Here is a 22511-nt window from a genome sequence, read left to right as displayed (position 1 = left end):
ATATATATATATGTATATAATGTGACATAAAAATGAGCTCAAAACTCAAGGTTGGAACTGTTTAGAGAAAGGGTCTCAAATACATCCTGTCCAGGAGGCACACGTGAACAAAATTCGAGGCAGTCCTAAAGGTCTGAATCCCTACTGAGTTGGCAGTGTGAGAGCAGACAGGAGGCTGTGAGGGCATCCGTCAGCAGAAGGAACACCTGACTGCTCATTTACCTCTAGTTATGAGCCCCAATGATGCTTGCCTCCTTCTTTTGGTCTCCTAGTGCTGACCAGTTCTTAATTATAAATAATCTTGTTCTAAAACCCATTATTGCGGTTTGAGATAGTTTTCCTATGGATTTTTATGGCTTAAAGTAATCAGAAGTAGTTCTGCCATACACTACTAAGCAGTATGCTTTCGATAGCACATCACATGCAGTTACATAAAGGGTTGTTAGGCATGAATTCTTCCCTACCATGCTATCAGCTTCCTGAGAACAAAATAATCAATCTCTCTCTCTCTCTCTCTCTCTCTCTCTCTCTCTCTCTCTCTCTCTCTCTCTCCCTCTCCCACCCTCCAACCTTCAGAAATGGAGACGTTACTAATACATGGCAAGTGTGGTGGTTTGAATAGGAATAGCCGCCACAGACTCCTGTGTTTGAATGCTTGACCCATAGTGAGTGGCATTATCGGGAAGTATGGTTTTGTTAAACAAGTGGGTCACTGGGGATGGGCTCTGAGGTCTCAGAAGCTCAAGTCTGGCCATTGTGTCTCAGACTTCCTTCTGCTGCCTGCAGATCAAGATGTAGAACTCTCATCTCCTTCTCCGGCACCATGTCCACCTGTATGCCACCATGTTTCCTGCCATAATGATAATGAACTAAACCTCTGAAACTGTAAGCCAGCCCCAATTAATGCTTTCCTTTATAAGAGTTGCTCCAGTCACAGTGTCTCTTCACAGCAATAAAAACCCTAAAACAGAAAATTCAGTAAAAGTACATCTTTACCCCTGTGTTTATTGTTTGTCAGAATTTCAACCATATTAATTCTAAACATGGAGAATAAAGGTACCACTCAACCCTCCTTCCATTTTCCAAGTCCAAGTCAGAAGGCAACCTATAGATCTGCTGCTTGTTCTTCCCCCACTACATAAAGTACCCCCACTGTATACATTTGCAGTGCTCATATAACTGAGAACTAGAATGAAAAATGGATTTGAAACTTTATAGCAAATTCTTGGGTAGCAACTTTATGCTCTAAGCATCCATGAGCTCCAGGGCAATTGAAAACTGATGAGGTTTAAATATCACTACCATGTCCTAAAATCGTAAGTACTGTAGATGCTCCAAATGTACAATGTCATCAGGGTTTTACAGCATTTCCTACAAAAACTCAATAGTCAAGTAACACTTCATCAGCTGAACGTTGTATCCAGGTGTGGGAACAAAAGGTTACGGTTTCAAAAAAAAAAAACAAACTAGTGTTTCCTGATTTTGGTAGAATATCAAGTGGATATCCCAGGGAACACTCACTTACAAGCATAATTTTGTCGCCCAGTAAAATATTCTGTACCTTGGCAAATTGGTCAAAAGTCCATCCTAGTATTCTGTCTTCCTGTAAAAGGTTGGTCAGAGGTGACCTGCCACTTGAGCTTCTCTCTTTCTTCAGCTTCAGTTAAACAAATATAGCCCATTCTTCTAGCATGATAACACAGTACAGGTTGCCAAGGATGTAATATTGCAATTTTGACTTTGACATGAGTTTATTATTATTCCATACCAACACACCCTAATCCAAAACTTATGCTGCTCTAATCCAGGCCTACTCCAAAGTAGATGTCTATATTGAATGTAGACAAAACTCTTAAGTCTCCAGACCCAAAGACAATGCATCATTGACTTCTATATTATCCCCACATTCTAAAAGTAGTTCTTGGAGAATTTGATACATCATTCTTTTCTTGCATTCATTTATCACCTCAACTTCTCCCAGATCCACCTCTCAATTCATATCCACTCAACCCTATGTTCTTTTGTAAAATTCCATCCAGTCCAATTAGTCCTGCTTATACCCTCTCAAAGATGTGGCAATCTACTAGAGGGTGTGGACCACCAAGTACCACACCCTTAAAGGAAAGTAACCCTCCCTCTCCAAGGAGTTATCAATATCAATAGCTCCTTAGCTAGGATTAGGACTTTGTGTGCACCTCTGTACTCTATACAGGAGCTTTGTCTAGCTTAAGTTTGCACAGGTCTGAATCAGCTTCGGAACTGTGTCTATCACTTTGTAGATAACTTCTTAGTCACTGTTATGATAGATCATGCCCCTTCACTATACTGCAGGGCTCTCATTGCTTCTCCAAATATATTTGGAAACACTTAGTTAAGAAGAAACATGGGCTAGGGATGTATCTTTGTGGACACAGTACTTGCCATACAAACATGAGGAGCAGAATTTGGATCCCCAGAAACCGTATAAAAATCAGCCATGTTAGGCAGAGAACCCAGGCAAAGTCCAGAAAGCTGTGGCAGCTCAGCTGAAAACCCAAAGCACTGGAGTTCAAGACAAGGAATCCCTGGAGCACACAAGCTAGCCCTCATAGTTGAATGGTGAGCTACAGTGAGAGGTCCTGCTTCAGTGTTCAAAATGGAGATCCATCAAGCTAGAAGCTTGATGCCAGCCTTACACTTCCACATACATGTGCACACATAAGCACACATGTATCTACACCCTCCCGTACATGTGACCATGTATATACACATGTGCTACACATATATATTTGCAAAAAAAGGTAAAAAGAAAAAAATAATGTGAAGTTGATAAACCCCTTCACATTTCCAAACCCAATAATTTCATGATTTAAACATACTGTCTAAAGGATAAATGATATATAAATAGTGTTGTTCTCAACTTTAAAACTTTAAAACTTGAACTCAGACCTTTGCTTCTGGCTACTAGGGGGCAAGTTTAAAGTTCTACAAAATATGCCCATCAGTTAAAGAGGCTACATGCTACCTAGATATTAAGTGTTCCAATATTTTACCAACCATTATTGCCCTTCTACTCAAGAATGAGAACATATAGCCTAGACTCCTGGCAAACGATGAACTGAGAGCTTCCTCTTCATCTTACACCCACACCTGGTGTCATCGTCATACAAATTTGGGGGGGGAAACGTGAAGTTTATTCACTCAGTTTGGATTATCTGATTTATTTGATCTTCTTGAAAACATAAAATAAAACCTTGTACCTAGGTTGAATGACTTTGGGCAGCCTTATTATATAGCAAACAATTCCTTAGTTTTTTGAGGTAAATCCTTGGACCTAGACCATTAGGGAGCAGTCAAAAGTAACTACAACAGTATGTGGGACAGAGAACCCAATATTCAGTATTAGTGCATGCACATTTAGCAGATGCCAGTTTTGTTTTCAGTCACTGCTAAGGATTTCAATGAAGCCTTTCTTTCATGGCTCATATCTAAAATGTTCCCGAAGGTCATATGCTAAATAAAGGCCTAGGCTCTAGCTGGTTGTACTTAAAAAAGTGGTAGAAATTTAAGGAAGTAGAGCCTGGCTAGCTGAAGAAAGTGGGTGACTGTTAGCAAGTTACTAGGAGTAGAGTCTACTAGTCCCCTGGCCCCTTCCTCGTTTTCTCTGTTGCTGAGCTGTCATGAGATGAATAGCTTTATCTGGTACACTGTCTGGCCACCATGATGTTCAGCTTCACCTCAAGACCCAAGCAGTAGAACCAGGCAACCATGGAATGAAACCTGTGAAACCATGGGCCAAAGTCAATCTTTCCTCCCTTTGCTTGATTTTTTTGAGGGAGTTTGTCACAGCAGTGGAAACTAACACAATCTTCTTTTGAATCTTTAGAATACACTTGGTCCTGCTGCTGTAACAATCTCCTACTTTCCCTGATCAGCTCCACCCCTGATCAGCACCGATCCCTTCAAGGTTGGTTGTCTCTGCCTAGGTCTCTTCTAATCATCTTTATTAATTATCTATTACTTAATATGGGAATCTACTTTTAATAGCCCTTGTTCATAAATGAATTTGCAGTACAATCAATTAAATAACCATTATCCTGAGAGATCTAGACAAAAGCTTGTTAACTCTTTGGTAAAGTTTCAAGAATTAATGTAACTTTAATTTGTTTGTAAAAGTTAAGCCAGTGTACTATTTAGGTTTCTGATTAAGCATAATTGAACAGGGATATATCATAAAGAGACTTTTCTGTCCTCTAAGAGGAGAGACTAGAGAGTTCCTTTATGGAGTAACAGAAACATAGGAAGGTGAGTGGTCTAGGCCCTAGGAATTCATTGATAATGCCATCCCAGACTACAGAAACAAGTGTCACCTCTCTTCTTTGTACAGCTCATTCTCCAGTCAAGTTGGTAGGCATAGGTTTTCCTGACAATAGGTGATAAGGGTAGACCCTAACCTTAATTAATCAAATGTTTATGTTTAGTATTTTAACTCTGGAGTAAGTTCATTCAACCATTCATTAAATGTTTATTAAGTAAATATGCCTACTACGTGCTAAAAAACACAGCAGTAGACAAATAATAAAGCCTTACATTCTGGAATCTGATAATATCAATGGAAAACTTGTAAAAGGTAGATATTTTCCAGATGGTGATAAGTTCTATTTACAAAAATAAAATTGTACATGTAAACCAGAAGGAATTAAAATTTATACATGGTGTTTTGTGTGGGAAGGAGGGATTAAGGTCTATGATAAAGAGCCTTTTGAACAGAGATGTTCAAGAAGCAAAGGCATGAACTATGTGAATGTTTATAGCTATTCTGTCTGCTACAAACACAATGAGATTAACATATGTAATTTTATACTTCCTAGTAGTCTCAATAGACAGTAAGAAACAAGTAACAGTAATTTTAGCAGTATATCTTATATAATTGAAACACCCAAACATTTTCATACAATAATATAGAAATTATTAAGTGCTCTTACATGTACTTTCCTTTAAAAAGTCTTTAAAATATAATATGCTTGTCAAATTTATAGTTCATTTCAACTGAAGAGCTGAGCAGTTGATACATAGCACAATGTGTCTGGAACCAGTGCCCTATGAAAGCTGAAGGCCTGTAAAATGTCAGCACTATGGGAGAGTCTGTGTGTCTCTTCAGAAGAATATACAGTCCTTAGTTACTCTTATGGCATGAGCAAAAGAAAGATAGGAGGTCAGGAGTCAAATTAAATAGGGTTCTATGACCTTTGTAAGAACTTCAACCTGTTAGTATCAGTGAAAGTTGAACCACTTGGATGGGACAGTATCACGGACTTGTGACTTGTACAGCTGTGCCAGCCACCCTTCTTGACTTAATGATCTACTATTACTATCATAACATTCCTAATTTGGGAGCAAGGCATTCTATGTTTTCATTTATACTGAGACCTATAAATTATATAAGTGGTTGAAATGGAAACGTTCTGATTAGAGAGTGACTTAAATTCTTTTGACATCTAAATGGAAAATTCTAGTTTCCATGTTAAGAACAGGGTGTAGGAACCATAAGTGTAGATGGATATAAGAAAACATCTAGGGTAATGATGATATAATCTAGGTGAGAAATGGTGAAAAATGACATCAAAGAGAAGAGCCAGTTATTCCTATGCGTCTGCATTGGCCGCATCACAGGACCATGCTGGCTACTATAGCTTCCTGGCCAGCCAGTTTATTGCTGATCATAGTTTCCATAATGGCTACCCCTGGATCAGAAAGTCTTGTATATTTCTAGCATTCTGATTTTCAGAGGAGAGCAGTGTTACAAAACAGCTCTTCCTCTTGCTGATCTTTTAAAGATAACAATAATAAGGAAAATGCTGGGTACCAAGAACTGTATGATGCAATGAGAATTCTCCAAAGCAAAACTATGTTGATATTACAAAATAAAGATCCCCAATGGGGAATGAAATTGACCACTTAAAGAAGGAAGAAGAGAGGAGTTCTGATGAAGCTAAGCATCTTACTGGATCACTATGGTAGAACTCCTTGTATGTTCTCTCCACTGATTCCAAATAAGTAAAAGTTAGTTTCACATAAGAAGTGACCAAACCACTCTAAATAGCACACATGAATTTGGTCATTTGTTCTAGGTGTGGTACCCAACATATATATGTTAGAAACTAATCGCCAATGTATTAATAGGTGAAGTCTTTAAGAAATGATGGTCAAGAGAGCCATGACCTTCTGTGTGGGGTTAAGGACCTTATAAAAGGGCAAAAGGAAACTAGCTCAGCCTTTATGCCTTCTGTTATCATGTGTGAATGAAGCACTTAGCCCTAGAAGAGTGTGTAATAATGAGAAGGCGCCATCTTGAAAGCAAAAAGCCTTTGATCCAGGGCTCTATAGCCTCCAGACTGTGAGAAACTAAATGTCACTCTATATATTTCTCAGTTTTGGATGTTTTGCTGTGGCAATAGGAATGGATAAAGACAACAAGATGTGATCAACCAAAGTCAATGTAACTACAGTGTATATGTAAAATATGTCATAAAGACACTCCCTAAAATATTTGTCAACTTTCATAATGAAAAAAACTCATATTACCACTTTGGAATTTATATTTTTCATCTACTTATCTTTCCTGAGTTCCTTAATCTAAACTCAGGGCCCAGCACACGCTAAGTATAAACTCTAACCACTGAGCTATAATCCCAGCTCTTAGCCCCACAGGTTTAAGTTTTAGATTTGTATATACATTGGTGTAATTCCTCAGTGATTAAGATTGCAAATTTTAAAAATCTCCATTTAGTTCTTTGGTAATCAAATAGAAAACACACAGGTCACACTAAAAATGATACAGTACAGCTATTAGTAAATGAAATACCCAGGAAATAAAAAGTTCATAATCCTAATCTAAATTTTCAAAAGATACTTTAGGCCATCTTCCATGGCCCTAAATCTCTCTGAAATATCAGACATATATATTAACAACTCTCCACTTGAAGGGGTTGTATCAGCTACTTACTTTTTTCTGAAGAACATTGATTTTTCTTTCCTTTACTTCTAACATATCTTTCATATCACGGATCTCTCCAGCTAGGGTCCCCTTCTCTTCGGTGAGGTCTTGGAGCTGTTTTGTTTTCTTATTGAGAAAAGTTTCTTTCTCTTCCAGACGTAATCTCAGTGCATCTACCTGAGATGAGGACAAAGGCAGAAGGTTTTGGTTTTACAAAGAGGTTGCCAGTAATCAGTGCTGTTCTGTGTATAAAGGTGGCAGCAGACAGCACCTGAACAGAGTCCGATTAATTCTGCTAAGTACACCTTGGTGGGGGCTACACAAGTTGCTCAATGGTTATGAGAACTAGCTGGGTGTTCTTTCAGAGGACAAAGGTTCAATTCTGGTACCCACATGGTGGTTAGCAACTGTCTCCAAGGTTGTTAACTCTGAGGTATCCAACACCATTTTCTGACCTTTAGAAACACTGCATGCACAAGGTACACAGACATACATGTAGGAAAAACATCCAAACACATGAAATAAGAATATAAATCTATTTTAAAGTCACCTCAATGCATTTTGACAACCTATAATCAACCATAAAGTTCTGTTGTTCGAATAGCTGAACAGTAATACCTTTTAAAAATTCTATAGAGTTTTCATGAAATAAGGCATTGCAAAATAGTAGCATGTTCCCATGTTTGTTTCTCTACTGATGGGAAACAATATGTTTGCTTAGGGTTGTGAACAAGGCACATGAGCTCTTCCACATGAGATCCCAGGGAGGGAAAACATTGCTCATGCTTTGCAGGATCGTCCAAGAACACAGAGAACACAAAGAGCATCTGGATGAACAAGATAGACATGTAGGGAGGCTGCTAAATTAGAAAAATGCATGGGGCCATGAGGAAGCTGTGCTGCCAGGGAGCGAAACAGACATCCTCAACTTGGATGGTGACTGCTTTCTAAACACTCCTTAAAAACAGACAAAGAACACCAAAGAATCTCCATTTTTACCTGAGTTCAAACATTATAAAATCAAGACTCACATTTTTCAAATGTTATTAATTAAAGGAAAAAAACATAAGATCTATGTATTTTTATCTGTGTATTTATAAGTGGTATGTTACATGTTCCTGTGATTGTGTACTCACATATGCAAGGATACATGTGTACATATGTGTTTGAGCATGTGGAGTCTATGAGCTGATGCTAAGTGACTTCTTTAACTGTTCTGCACACTGATTTATTTATTTTTTCATACATAGTATCTTGGTAAACCTGCAGCTCACCAATTCAGTTCTATTGACTTGCCAGCTAACAAGACCCCAGGGATCCTCTTGTCTCTGCCTCCCCAGAAGTATGATTACAGATGCATGCTGTCACATCTGGTTTTTCCCTGGGTGCTGAGGTTCCAAATTTGGGTCCTCATGTTGCATGGCAATTATCTTACTGATACAGTCATTTCCCAAGGCCCAAACCTTATGGGTAATTTACCATTCTGGATACCATCCACAAAGTAAGTTGTATTTCTAGACTAGACAGCTCAGATCAGGTCATAGAAGAAAATAACCAAAGTAACAAACATACAAATATCAAAAATATAAAGAATATGAAAATCATTTAAAATTAATTTCGTCTTTTCAGATTCTCCTTTATCAATTTCCACCACATTCTCACTCATGTTTACAAATGCATGCTGTGCCAGTTTCTAAGAACAACCATTACACACTATATGAAGGCTCATGCCCCTAATCATTATCAGCAACCACCTACAAGTTTCCAAGGAGATTCTGTGTAAACACTGATATCTAATACATTACTCCCAAGGCACTGGTTTTCTCAATTGAATGTTTAAAAAGGACTAGAAATCTTTGCTCAAACTATTGTACGCCATTTCAGAGAAAACTTGGAACATTCCAAGCACAGATGTTGGGTCCAGGTCTTCTCCTACCTAGCTGTGAAGGTCAGGACAAGTAAGCCTTCCCTCCCGAATCTCCTGCCACAGCTTCTAGACACTAATATCCGATACCCTGTGGCAGTAAAGGCAGGAATTCCTTGGGTAGACTATATCAGAGGAGGATATTATTAAAGACCAAGAAGACTAGAATCTTCTTTGCTTAACCCTTTCCAAAAGTGGTGTGTGTGTGTGCATGTGCGTGTGCGTGTGGGTGTGCATGTGTGTGTGTGTGTGTGTGTGTGTGTATGCCAAACCTGTGTTCTAAAAGGTCTACAATTTTTTACAGTTTCTACTGTAGAAAGGAAGATGTAGCTGGGATTGCCCATGGAGGAGATATGTCAGAAGCATGGGGCTATGAGGTGAGCAGTTCTGACTGCCCTAGACAGAGTTGACATTCTGTGATCAGAGACTGAGAACTGCAGATTCTCTAATACACCAGTCCTGCATCCTAGCTGTCAAAGCAGGATGGTCCATCTGTGAACCAAAAGGAAATGCCCAGTATCAACACTGACATGTGAGACCAAGAATGACAGTGGAGACCATTTGGATGAAGGAGCTGCATGAAATGAATAATCCAAATAGCATTCGTAGCACTTTTTGCCACTTGTGATTCCACAGTGTCCTGCTGTGAACTGTACTGAGCCCAGAAGAGATTAAAGGTAAGCTGTTCTATGAGAATATTTTTCCTGGACTAAAACAGAGAACAAGGATGGATGTGATCAACATGCTACTCACAATGCCCAAACTCAACATGGCAGGAAGATGCCAGTGCCAGCGGAGTTCTTCTGCATGGGAGCTTATTTTCCATGACCATAAGGCATGAACTGAAGATCAAAGGAATTAGGATCATGCCCCTCAATCACTGTCCCTCTATCTTTAGAGCTTTGTACAGTTTCTTAGAATCAAGAGGGGAGAAGAAAACAACTTAAGGGTCATTTTTTTTAAATAAAAAACTTTGACCTGAACTGCATCCAATTCTCAACCAACATTAGCTAAGCTTGCAGTAAGCAAGTATGACATCATTTCTAAAGTCAAACTCAAACTTCCAGATGGTAAAAAACCACAAGCAAGCGTGCAGGACTTCTGATGCACAAAAGGGTAAAGACAGTGAAAAGCAGGCCAGAGAAAAGATATTCTATGAGAACTTAGAATGTGTAGTTCTAAACTGGCTATCAATGAGTGGACTAAAGTTGCCCTGACTAACATGCTGATATCTGCCAACAGTGCACACTACTTTAAAAAAGAGAAATGAGGAAGGCCTTCCTGTCTATGTCATGTCCTAACATCAGGTAGAAAGATAAAAGTTGAACTGTTTGGGAATGTGGAATACCTTTCTTTGTCCCTTCACTCAACACCAAATAATTTTAAGAGCCTTTGACACTCTCTCTTAAACTTTGGCAGTTGACTCAATAATAATACTTGGCAAAGCAAAGAGGGCTATCACTTCCAAGAAAAGAAGAAAGAAGAAAAGAAAACGAGAACTGTATGATATAATCAATGCACAAAGATCCATATGGTTGAACTCCCATTTTTCCCATATCATTTAACCACATAAGACCTAGTCACCTAGTGTTTAAACTACTAACAGCTTTCCATTTTAAGAGAATTTCTCATCGCCTTTTGATCCAGTTGTGTGTGTCAGTGTGTCTGTGTTCATGTGTGTGTATCCATGTATAAAAACATGTAACATATGAAAAATTAACTTTGTATCTGGCAGTATAAAACAAAACATTTGTTATCACTTAGGTTCCAGGTAATAACTTGAAAGGAAAGGACTGTGGCAATAAAATTGCCAAAATCAGAGTTAAACATTATTAATCTTCATGTCAGCACCCAGGAATTATAACCAGTTACAATAGTGAGGTGTGCTTCTAAAAATTCTATAGAAATGGATCCCAACTTTTCTGTCATATTTTATGTGGGCCTTGAGAAACAGTTTCAAGATGGTGACAGAACACCAAGTGCCACTTGATGTGCCAGAAATCATTTTAAGAATCAAGTGGTTTGTGTCAATCTTAGAATGACAACAACACTCTAGAGACAAGCACTCAATGAGAAAGAAAACACTGCTTGCAACTTACTTGACAACTCTTCAGAAATAAAACAAACATGCCTTCATGAAGAGCAACTTTAAAAGAGAAGGAAACCAGAATGCTCACAAAAGTTCCCAAGATAGTTTGTTCCACATCCAAAGTTCTTCTTCCGTTTGTTTGTTTTCCCTAATAGCAGACTTCGGTTAAGGGTCTATTTGAATTTAATTCAACTCACAATCATTCAAATGAGAAGACAGCTTGGAAGTTGGAAGGATACATAACATATACAGCTTCCAAAGATACAAACAACAAAATAACCTCAAACCCCAAACTTGCTGTGGTGGAAACCACTCATTCTCATTCACAGCCAATGCTCTGCCCTCCTGAATGGTTAAAAAGACTGGGGTGTCTAGTCACCTCCCTTACAGAAAGACGACATCTGGGATCTTAGTAATGCTCCCAAATGTAGCACATCACTTCCTGTTGGTGTACCAACATTTTGCCATTCCTTAGAATCCTAGAGGTTACATTTGGTAGATGGTGGAGCTGCAAGATGTCAGACCCTCTGAAAGTCTACATCTTCAAGAGACTGTGAGAGGCAGGAACTCCCCCCACAAACACCAAGTCCCTGTAGGGATTGAAGGAAGAGTATGATACCTTAAACTACTCAGAAACAGATACCATAACTTCTGGATATAACAAGATGTAAGCATTTTAAAATTAGATTTTTACACAGTACCATAAACCTGGGAGAAATGAAAAGTCCTTGTTCTCCTTTGCTCTTTCTACAAATAGGACCTCAAATTCTTCTCCAATTCTTCCACTGCATATTGAAAGAAGGTTGAAAAAGAAAAAAGAAGACCCAAGGACAAAACTCAAAGAAAGCTGAGCCTTTGAGAATGAATATGTGAGTTGGATATCATGGGCTTGGGAAGGAGAAGGATTGAGAATGAAAATGAAGCCCATGTCATTGAGTTCAACGGATAAATAAGCAAGCACTCAAGTAAACAGCTTTTCACAAACAGACTGCAGTGCACATACGTGTTCAACCAGCTCACAGCAATGACCGTGAACTCACCTATAGAATGCAAGCATAAATAAAGTATGATATGAGAAATGAATATAACAACAGTACCTCCTTCATCCAGTTGTTTTGGGGATTAAATAATAACAGAAGAAAACAACTTAGCACGGTGCCTGGCACCCAGAAACACTCAATAAATAGTCACTATTGTATTTATATTTCATTACTGTGCTTTCTGCAGCCCCTAATCCAATGATTTATATACTGTAGAAATGTAATAAAGGGTGGCTGATCAATAGCTCTCAGGATGGGTAGAGAACAAGCAGGTAAGGTTTTGTGCTCTAATATGAAATACCATCCAACATTGATCGTTTAACATTGATTTTAAAATATTTCAGCACACAGTGTATATATGTGTAGGTTCTGGGAGGTATTTGGGTGGGTGGATACATATGTTTCCCACCTGGGAATAAATTCTCTAGGCCAGTTAATTAGTTTATAATATACTTTAATTGAATGTTACATTACAGAGTCAGCACAAAAAGTATATTGATAGTCTGTAGTTGATGAACATCTGAAAATTGGTGAATTAACATAATTTATGTTAGGAGTGATTTTCCTTGGTGAGGTAAGCAGTGTGTGGTGTATGTAAATTCACTAGAGCAGGAATGTCCACTCCTCTAGGAAAAAAAAATCTAAGCCAATATGTCCACAGTAAATATGATGATATAAACCACATCTGAAACTTTAAATTCTTAAAAGTTACAATATTAAAAAGAACAGTGAGATATAATGTAACTCTTTATATCTAAAATATCACTATCCAGCATATAATCAATATGAAAATTATGAGATATTTTGCTTTTTCAGATTGCTTTCAAAACCTAACACTTACTCTGAACTTCCTATACATCTCATTAAGACCAGCCGTGCCTCAGGAACTCAACAGTCACATGTGGCCCATGGTTGTCATATTGTAAAGACAGGTCAGTGATTCTATTAAGGCTACATGGAACTTGAAACTATATTTAGAATTTTAGTTACTTTTCTTTTGAATGTTTCTGGCAGAACTTTTGTCCAGCAACAAACAAGAATTTTCTAGCTCTGCTGTGGAAATGTCTTCACACTGACTTAGGCTGGTGCTTGCATAGTTCCAGAAGGATAGAAAGAAGACTTCAAGGGGTGCTTGGAGAGGCCACAGACCAGATCAGACCTAATACAGTAGTGAGGCAAGTGTATCAAGTCCTGCATGGCCTGGCAGGGATGGTGTGACATGTGTTCTGCTGCTGGAACAGAGCCAGCAGGTTGTGGACCTACATGAGTAATGACAGTTGCTGAGCATGAGGTTTTTTTGTGTATGTGTGCGCACACACATGCACACACACACACACACACACACTCGAATATATATATATATATATATATATATATATACACATATGCATATGTATATGTATATATTCTTCCTGACAAATTTATCAGGGCATGTCTTCTCTGCCAAGGTTAGTGACTCCATAATAATCAAAGACAGCACAACTCCAGGAGGCAAGGGTGTGTCTATGTCCTTAACAAATTGGTAAATGCTGTGACCTTCAGGATAGCCCTTAAGGCTGTGGGAAAAAACTCTGAAAACATGAGTTCAAAATATTTTCTCAACTATGCAAAATATAGGAATGCAATATAAATTATTTGAAGACCTTAATAGACCTAAAAGAACAGAGGGAACTGCACTATGAGCCAGCTTGTCAGAAAGGTACAAGGGCAGGCAGATTCCTGAGTTCAAGGTTGGCCTGGGATACAGTGAATTCAGGTCCAGGCCAAGATGTGGTAAGAATAGTAATCTCACCCACCTAAATTTATTGTTTGTGCTTACAAAGGCGGGCAGACCTTTTAATTCATTTGTAATGAATAGATAGATAGATAGAGAGATAGAGAGATAGAGAGATAGATAGATAGAGAGAGAGAGATAGTCATTTTCCAAGAATCAGGGGGTTGGGGTCATAGAATATTGATTCATGGGATAATCAAAAGTGAACTTGGAATAAATGACTGGATTAATATGTAAATAAAAGTAGGACCTTGGACTGTAAAAGCTGAGTTATCTGAAGGAGCTATCTGGAGATCACTGGAGAAAGTTGTCTTCAGCAGAATACAGGCTGTGAGCTTGTACCCCACAATTGACTTCAAGTCATTTTTTTCACCACTCTCAAACACCTCTTCTTTCAGGAAACCCTCTCCAAGCTGAGGCTGAACCTTGGCACAGGGGTCCTACAGGCTTCCCTTCTATGACCACCAGAAACTACTGACCTTGACAAGAGAGCTGAGAAATGATCTATGAGCACATTGGCTTGCTGGTTCCATTTGTGTAAGTCTTACTGAAGTCTAGTCTTTCTATTCTGAGAAGAACAAAGAATGATCACTGTTTTTCAAAGCCTTCATATAAATCCTTAAGTACATTAAAAGTTAACTTTTAGGGAAAAAAACTATTCATTGGCAGTTACACTACCAAAAACTAGTTGTACTGATGAGAGCATATCTGTCTCTTACTGAGTGTTCAGTTTTGACACTGGCTTCTTCATCTCCCTCTGTCAGTATACTTTTTATCTCCAGTCAACAAACAGAAAGATGTTTTGAGGTCAGCCATTATTGTGGGTATTTAACAGGGTGGTGACATCTGTGCCTTACTGAATTGTTCTAATAATGAAGGTTGAGGGCAGAGCGGCTAAAGCACTATGTCTGTATTATTTTTAACTTCTGATTTGACTCTGTAAATTTTACATCATGCATCCCAATTCTGCACATCTCCCCATCACTTGGTACTCACCCTCTGCTCTTTGCAAATCCCCTGGATCTCTAGGGTATGAGACCAGAAGAGCTGAGCCTGCCTCATGCCAATGGGGGCATTGGGTAGCCTAGCTGGAGTAGTGCTAGAGACTTCTAGTGGTGCAGATAAAGGAGAGCTGGTGCACTGACCAGCTCAGCTACCACCTAGGCCAAGATCCAGGATTCTGAGTTAACCCATCCTATAATCTACATCATCTACTAATGGTTGGGATGTGTAAAAGAGCCAGTCTCGCTGATCCAAAGCTGCAGGATTTCCATGACACAGGGCAACAGCAGGATAACCAGGAGAAGTCCTGATGAGAATCCAATACTGATGGTGTTACAAAAGCCAGAGACCTGGAACTAGGCCAATAACTCATTGCAATGAACATTGCAAGTGAAGCTGTATGGACAGAGGGACACGCTCTAGGACATACTGAAACAAACTACAGCTTTAACAAAGATGTTTTCTATGCTCTGTGTGTGTCTGTGTGTCTGTGTGTGTGTGTCTGTGTGTGTGTGTCTGTGTGTGTGTGTTTATTTGGGAGTGAGATTGCAAGAGTGAAGGATAGATATAAGGGGACTGGGAGGTGTGAAACTCACAAAGAATCAATTAAAAGTTTAGGGGGAGGGGGTTGGTTGTTTTTAAAGAAGTGAGGATTGGACATCGATAGTATGTGATGGCTAAAAATGCCCAGAAGTTGAAGAACTATATGACCAACAATTACTGACATGAAGAACCTAGCCTGAGGTGAAGCTGTTTGTCAAAGAGGAGCAGGCTAAGAATTGTGGGAATGCTTCTCTAGAAAACTGATTAGGGCAACTTCTGCGTGCTTACAGAGCCAAACCATTTAAATGCAGCCACTGAGACCAAGTTCAGCAGAGGGACACTGCTTGAGCCAGAAACCAACAGAAGCCCCTTTCTTCCAAGAGCTTCCCGTGTTCAGTCTTTTGTTGTAATGCCTTTCAGGGTCACAGATGGCAAGAGATTGAGTCATCTCAGTTAGGCCTTTCAGGATTGCTGGGTAATGTCAGTGAGATATGTATCTTCCTCCTGGACACTACAGTCAGCACCAGTGCGGCATAGAAGAAGGACCTATAATCCCCAACCCACATGCAACCTTCAACTACATCAGAGACTTATACATGAGATAAGTGGGGAATCCTGCACAGTATTTAAAAACCTGTAAACAGCACAAGGAGAAACAGCAATGGCATTACTAGAGAGTGCTTTGTAATGCAAAGCATACCTCTCTCTCATAATCTATTCTCTTAAATAATATTTTAAATTCTAGAATTTGGGAATATTTGGTATTTTTACAACTGCATACTATGCTTATAAAAGTTATAATCACCAACTTATTAATAGCACAAGTTATACTCTCATATTATAAAGATGTAGTTGTCTTATCTACTTGTCAAAAAAAATTATACCTGAGTCCTTCATGTCACCTACTGTAGTGAAGACGGCAGTGCTGGGATGTAAGTGTTTGGTATCGCCAGTCCAGAATTCCTATCATATGCGGTTAATAAGCCAGCCAACTCCTTATAAAGACTGTTTTCTTACTCAGGTTTTTGGCTACTTCTTACACTAAAATTAAATGGTTTTAAGTGACTAGTCCAAAGTTCAAAATTTAATGTTCAGTTCAGTTCCAGAAAATTTCTGAAAACACATGGGAATTGTAAGTCATGTGTTAATACTTAAAATTCTGTTAATAAAACTTCCAACACTAACCTTACCTCATTGAAGTTACCTCGCTGGTTCTTACGTTCACTATAAAACCAACGCTGTCATAGTTTTGAATTACTACAAAAGGAAGTGAGCCATTCCAAAATCAATGTTATTTTGCAACATGATGATAGTTATAAATTCAAATACTTAAAGCCAATTTGCAGAACTATCAATCTTCGTATCTCCTGACATTTCAAAGCCTATCTTCCAGGCTTTTATCCTTACTAAGAACTAAGTTAAAGAAATTGTAGATATCATTCATTTGTATCCATTTTCCTTCAAAGAAGCACATTCCATTTACAGACAAAATTATTTTGCTGTAAGTATTTGAAGTATTGATTCTATTTAGATAAGCCACAAAAATTCTGAACTATTAGCATGCTCAAAACCCTGGGTTCAATACCCAGCACTAAAAAGTATTAGAACTATGACTGAAGCCATGAGAATTTAAATCACTGATCATTCAGTGCTGAAATTAAATGGTAATTTTGTGATTCTTCAGATCAGTTTTTTTTTTTTTAAAATAGAAAGGAGTACCTTTCTAATGTATATTTGAAGTATTTATAGATGGGCAATAATTCAGACACTGTCCCTGTTTAAGTGCCATATCTTAAGATTTGTGTCTAGGAAATACACCTGGAAAATGGGAACCCTGTTTAATTTTTCATAAGATTTTTAAACAAGTTATTTTTTATGTTGTGACATTATTTTCTATGATTACCACAAAAGACAAAGGAACCTATTCTGCTTCATGTACATAATGCTCTCTGGCCAACAACCACTTACAATGGCTCAAATTTTTTGTCTCTTAAATTTTATGATGGTGTCAAAAAATTCACATTTGGTTAAAAATAAAAACAATCCATGCATGGAAGTTTGGTCTTTCTCAGGATAGCAGGTGAAAACTGTCTCATGATTCTGAGCAGCAACATCAGGTGACAGTTCCCACTCTCATTGTACTGTCACCATGCTCTGAGTCTTGGTATGTTCAGGGTATGAAATGCGTTTTCCACTTATAATGTATGCTTTCTTAGGCTATATTAATCACACAAATTAAGGAGTTTCATTGAGACATTTCCACAGAGGCATACTGTGCTGGCTAGTTTTGTGTCAACTTGACACAAGCTAGAGTCATCAGAGAGGAGGGCGCCTTAATTGAGAAAATGCCTCCATAAGATTCAGCTGTAGGCAAGCCTATATGGCATTTTCTTAATTAGTGTTTGATGGGGGAGGGCTCAGTCCATTATGGGTGGTGCTATCCCTAGGCTGATGGTGCTGCATTTTATAAGAAAGCGAGCCAAGAGGAGCAAGCCAGTAAAAGCAGCACTCCTCCATGGCCTCTGCATCAGCTCCTGCCTCCAGGTTCTGCCCTGCTTGAGTTCCTGTCCTGACTTCATTTGTTGATGAATTGTGATGTGGAAGCAGAGCTGAAAACACCCTTTCCTCCCCACATTGCTTTGGTCATGGTGTTTCATCCCAGCAATAGTTAACTTTAAGGCACATAGCACATACTTTTATCCTACTGACCTCCCTAGTATCCCTTTGGCCATCACCCTTTTGTCTTTCCATATCCCTCACAGAACCCTATTGTTTTCATGTTCCTTTTTCTCCATTAGATTCCATATACAAGAAAAACTATGTAATATTTGCCTTTCTGAAACTGACTTAATTTATTGTTTTCTTTAACTTGCTTATCTCTCGTTCTACCTATTTTCCTGCAAAATGACATGATCTCATTTTTCTTTATGGTCAAATAAAAATCTATTGTGTAAGAACACCATGTTTTCTTTAACCATCCATCTTTTGACGAACACTGTCATAATGTGGCCGTTGTGGAAAGTGTAGCAATAAACATAGATGGTTTTGCATCTTTATTGTGTGCTGATGTTCACTTCTCAAAGGGCATCCTTAGAAGTTTTACAGCTAGATCATTTGGAAGTTCTACTTTTAATTTTCAACAATAACATTTTAATCTTAAGATAGGGTTTGTAGGAATGTAGCCTTATCATAACTCAGGAGAAAATATACATGTCTGTATTTGTGCTGAAGACGATGAAGTAAGAAAAAAAAAAAGGACTTATCCATTTGATGCCTTCACTCCAAGTGGCAGCAACAGGACGTAATGGAAAACACATTGAGCTTAGCAGCACTAGAGTTAGAGAGGGACTGGAGCTGACACAGTGCACCAATCCTCAGACCTCCAGCACAGTGCACCCAATCCACAGACCTCTGGCACAGCACACCAATCCACAGACTGCCAGTGCAGTTGGGATCATAGTCATAATAAGTATGAATTCATGTCTAGCAAACACTATCCATATTCTTCTCCCATTAGTATTAATTTAAATGTTAATTTTGACATTGGATTTTCAACTAATATATAATTTTTATTCAGCTTCATAGATCAGTAAGAACTCATATATACTTAGTAGTTATGCTTGTCTCTGGCCCTAAGCTATCACAAGCAATCAGTATTACATAGTGTAATTCTTGGCTGACTACAGGATTCTTTTTTCTTTGAAACAAATATTTCCCTAAGATATAAAACATTTGTTTTTTAAAATAGTCCATAGTACTGTAGGTATTCATGATCCATAGTCAAGATTACCATTAAAATGTAGTAAACATAAAGGATTATAAGGAAAAATATTAAACTATAGATGTGCTGAAAGAAAATATGGGCACTCCCTTCTCTTTTTAGATATAATAGATCTAACCAATATTGGCTTATATAGCATAAAAGAGAAGACTAATAAGAATAAAATATGAACTTCAAATATCTTCATGGAAAAAGCAAATGGAAAAATGCACAAAGTTTTTGTAAAATACAGTAAAATCCATTGCAGCACATACCACATACGGCATTTTTTTAAATGAGAATTAAGTGAAAGGAACTTTTCTTATATAGATAATTTCTAAAAGGACAGATGAATATGAATTTAATAAATACCTTCGTTATTCTCAGTTGTACAAATAAAAAAAAAACAAGAAATATATTAACACATTCAATTTCTTCTCGTGAACTAAGACAGCCATCTATCAACTGCTATGGGGTCCTCACTACTATTTACAGGAAGAGATAATCTCACAAAACTCCAGCTTCTTCATCCATAAAATGAGGATAATGATATAGAAACATAAGGTGTAATTGAAACATGACCTGCCAGGTGTTATATTATGATGCACTAGAAAATAAAGGAGAAATACTCACTGGCTAGCAGTAGCTGTTAAATAGGAAATAGTGATATAAATTATGATATTATACAGTATTATATAGTCATCATTTCTATAAGAATAGTAAATTAAATCATTATAGTGTTGCATAGCAGGTGCCATTAAAAGCTAATCATACTGATGATGGTTATAAGATCAGCTGATACTTGCAACACAGTTTTAAAGGGCTCATGAGCTTCTGAGGCAGGGAGAGTTTCTGTTCTCCGTTTTATAAAGCCCAGTGTCATATGGCCTGTGACTGTGTCCTGCAGCCTTTTCCTTCAAACTGATGCCACTTCCAGGAGTTGTTACTGGTGCTGGGATAAGCTCTTCAGTGATGCTCACGTAAATGCCTTGTAAAGTCACTGGTTCCCCAAGCTGCTCTTTGTCCAATCACTTCTTTGGTCTCACATTGGTACCTTCTCTGAGGTAAATGACTATTTGCTCATGTCTCCCAAGGAAAAGTCATCCACTAAGGTGTCACACCTGAGACTTGCCCGTGTGTCTATCAATTTCCAAAGGGCTCACCATGATCACCACATGCAAGGGAGACAGCACATATAACAAACACAGGGATGAAGAGGAATGTGGTCCAAAGAGAAAAGAAGTCAAACATATCAAAATTACAATATGCACATTATCCTTTCTGAAAGTTAGCTGAGAGATAGCTGTCTAGATAGATGATAGATAAATCCACACAAAGCAGATTGGTATTGGTAAGTGAACACATAAAGCTTTGAAGGTTTTCAAGCTATAAAAATACAATTACAACATATGCATGTATATATTACACAGTATGTATATCTATATATGTGTGTTACTATTTAGTGTTGTATCCAGATAGATATACAGGTACATATATACATATAGATAGACACATATGTACTCGCATACATTGAAAGACAATAGACTAAAAGATATATAGAACACAAAGTGGTATCCCCACTCTTCATCCAGTCCGAAATGCCCCAAAGTGTTATCAATTAGAAAATCCGTCACAATGGCACCCACATATACACAACTTTTCTGTGTGTATTCTTACATACAGTGACACTTTGGCTTTAGTCAAATATTTAATTCTGAAATCATTTTCACAGATTTATTTTTCAAAATTATACAAATAATTATCCTGACCTCAAGTGTTCAGAAACATCTTTCAGATGCAAATATAGCCATGGGCAATGTTTCTTTCTTTCTTTCCTCCTTTCTTCCTTCCTTTCTTTCTTTCTTTCTTTCTTTCTTTCTTTCTTTCTTTCTTTCTTTCTTTTCTACATGAGCTTCATGTGATCTATGAATTGTATCTTGGATATTGCGAGCTTTTGGGCTAATATCCAATTATCAGTGAGTGCATAACATGTATGTTCCTTTGTGATTGGGTTATCTCACTCAGGATATTTTCTATTTCCATCCATTTACCTAAGAATGTCTCAAATTCATTGTTTTTAATACCTGAGTAATATTTCAGTGTGTGAATGTACCACATTTTCTGTATCCATTCCTCTGCTGAAGGACATCTGGGTTCTTTCCAGCTTCTGGCTATTATAAATAAGGCTGCTATGAATATAGTGGAGCATGTGTCCTTGTTATATGTTGGAGTATCTTCTGGGTATATGCCCAGGAGTGGTATAGCTTGGTCCTCAGGTAGTGCTATGTCCAATTTATTGAGGAACCACCAGTCTGATTTCCAGAGTGGTTGTACCAACTTGCAATCCCAACAGGTAATGTTTCTTAACTGGTCTCCATTGCAATACATTCTACTGGGGTATGTAGGAGACTTAGGAACATGTCCTTACAATTAAGCCAAGCTGAAGTTTCACATGGACAATGACCTTAGGGAAGGGCAGATATGATTTTCAAATAGGCAGTTATATGTAACCCTATGAAAATTTACCTTGGCCACAGCAAATAATCCTTTCTGTGACGGAACTTGAAAGCATTCTCCTACTAACAGAGAGCTAAGAAAAGAAACACTAAGTCACACAAGGGAGAAAAGCAGTCACTATAAAAACCAAGAACTTCCATGATGTGTAACAAATATAAAGTCATGATACTTACACTCTCTGGTCATTCAAAATATTATAGTTATTATTATTACTATCATCATCATTATTATTATTGGTTGTTATGTTTGTAAGTGAGAGAGAAGCAGACCAAGAGAGACAGAGAAGAGAGAGAGAGAGAGAGAGAGAGAGAGAGAGAGAGAGAGAGAGAGAGAGCACAGAGGGATGTGTAAGAGGCCACTAGACCTTAGTGGCCCCCAGACCTTATCACAGTGATGTCAATATGAAAGTACCACTCAGGCCATAAACCTGAGCACACAGACAGAACCACCTTTCAAAATGAAAACTAATAATGACTCCATTGAAGTCCACAGTTCTAGGAAAGCCCCTAAATGCACTAACTTTGCTTTTGGGTTTCTGTATTTCTGATTCTATTTAACTGTTCTTGCTAACAAGGTAAGCTGATCCTGGATTTTGAGTTTGTGCTTAAAAGCTCACCCCGAGGAAGTCTTGGGGCTACACTGGGGTCCTGAACAGCCACTGTGGTCTCTAGCTGGCATAAAAACACCTTCTCTTGTCTTAAACCCATGCCCAGGTAGGCTCCTCTGGTGGATAGCTCACAAAAGTATGTACACCGTGGTACAAGTGTGAAAATCAGACAGCAGCCTTGTAGGGTTGGTTCTTTCTTTAGAACTTTATGTGGGATCCGGGAATTTGTCAGTCTTGGCAGAACACACCTATACCAATTGTGCTGTCTCATTCATGAGT

General features: G+C 38.2%; 1 protein-coding gene across 3 annotated transcripts in view; it reads right to left on the bottom strand.

Annotated features, from left to right (window-relative positions):
- Erc2 (ELKS/RAB6-interacting/CAST family member 2) overlaps nucleotides 1–22511 on the bottom strand; it is an 822395-nt gene that overhangs the window by 479350 nt on the left and 320534 nt on the right. For 2 of the 3 annotated variants that reach the window (XM_028754073.1, XM_028754072.1), the window contains one exon: nucleotides 6986–7153. The exons of the other annotated variant lie outside the window; for it this stretch is intronic. In XM_028754073.1, the coding sequence (XP_028609906.1) occupies nucleotides 6986–7153 (168 nt within the window). The remainder of the gene's footprint in view (nucleotides 1–6985; nucleotides 7154–22511) is intronic. 3 annotated transcript variants of the gene reach the window in all.

The sequence above is a fragment of the Grammomys surdaster genome, unplaced genomic scaffold, assembly GCF_004785775.1.
Source record: "Grammomys surdaster isolate TR1022 unplaced genomic scaffold, NIH_TR_1.0 125979, whole genome shotgun sequence".
Classification (NCBI taxonomy): Eukaryota; Metazoa; Chordata; class Mammalia; order Rodentia; family Muridae; genus Grammomys; species Grammomys surdaster.
This window is presented reverse-complemented; position numbering and strand designations above follow the sequence as displayed.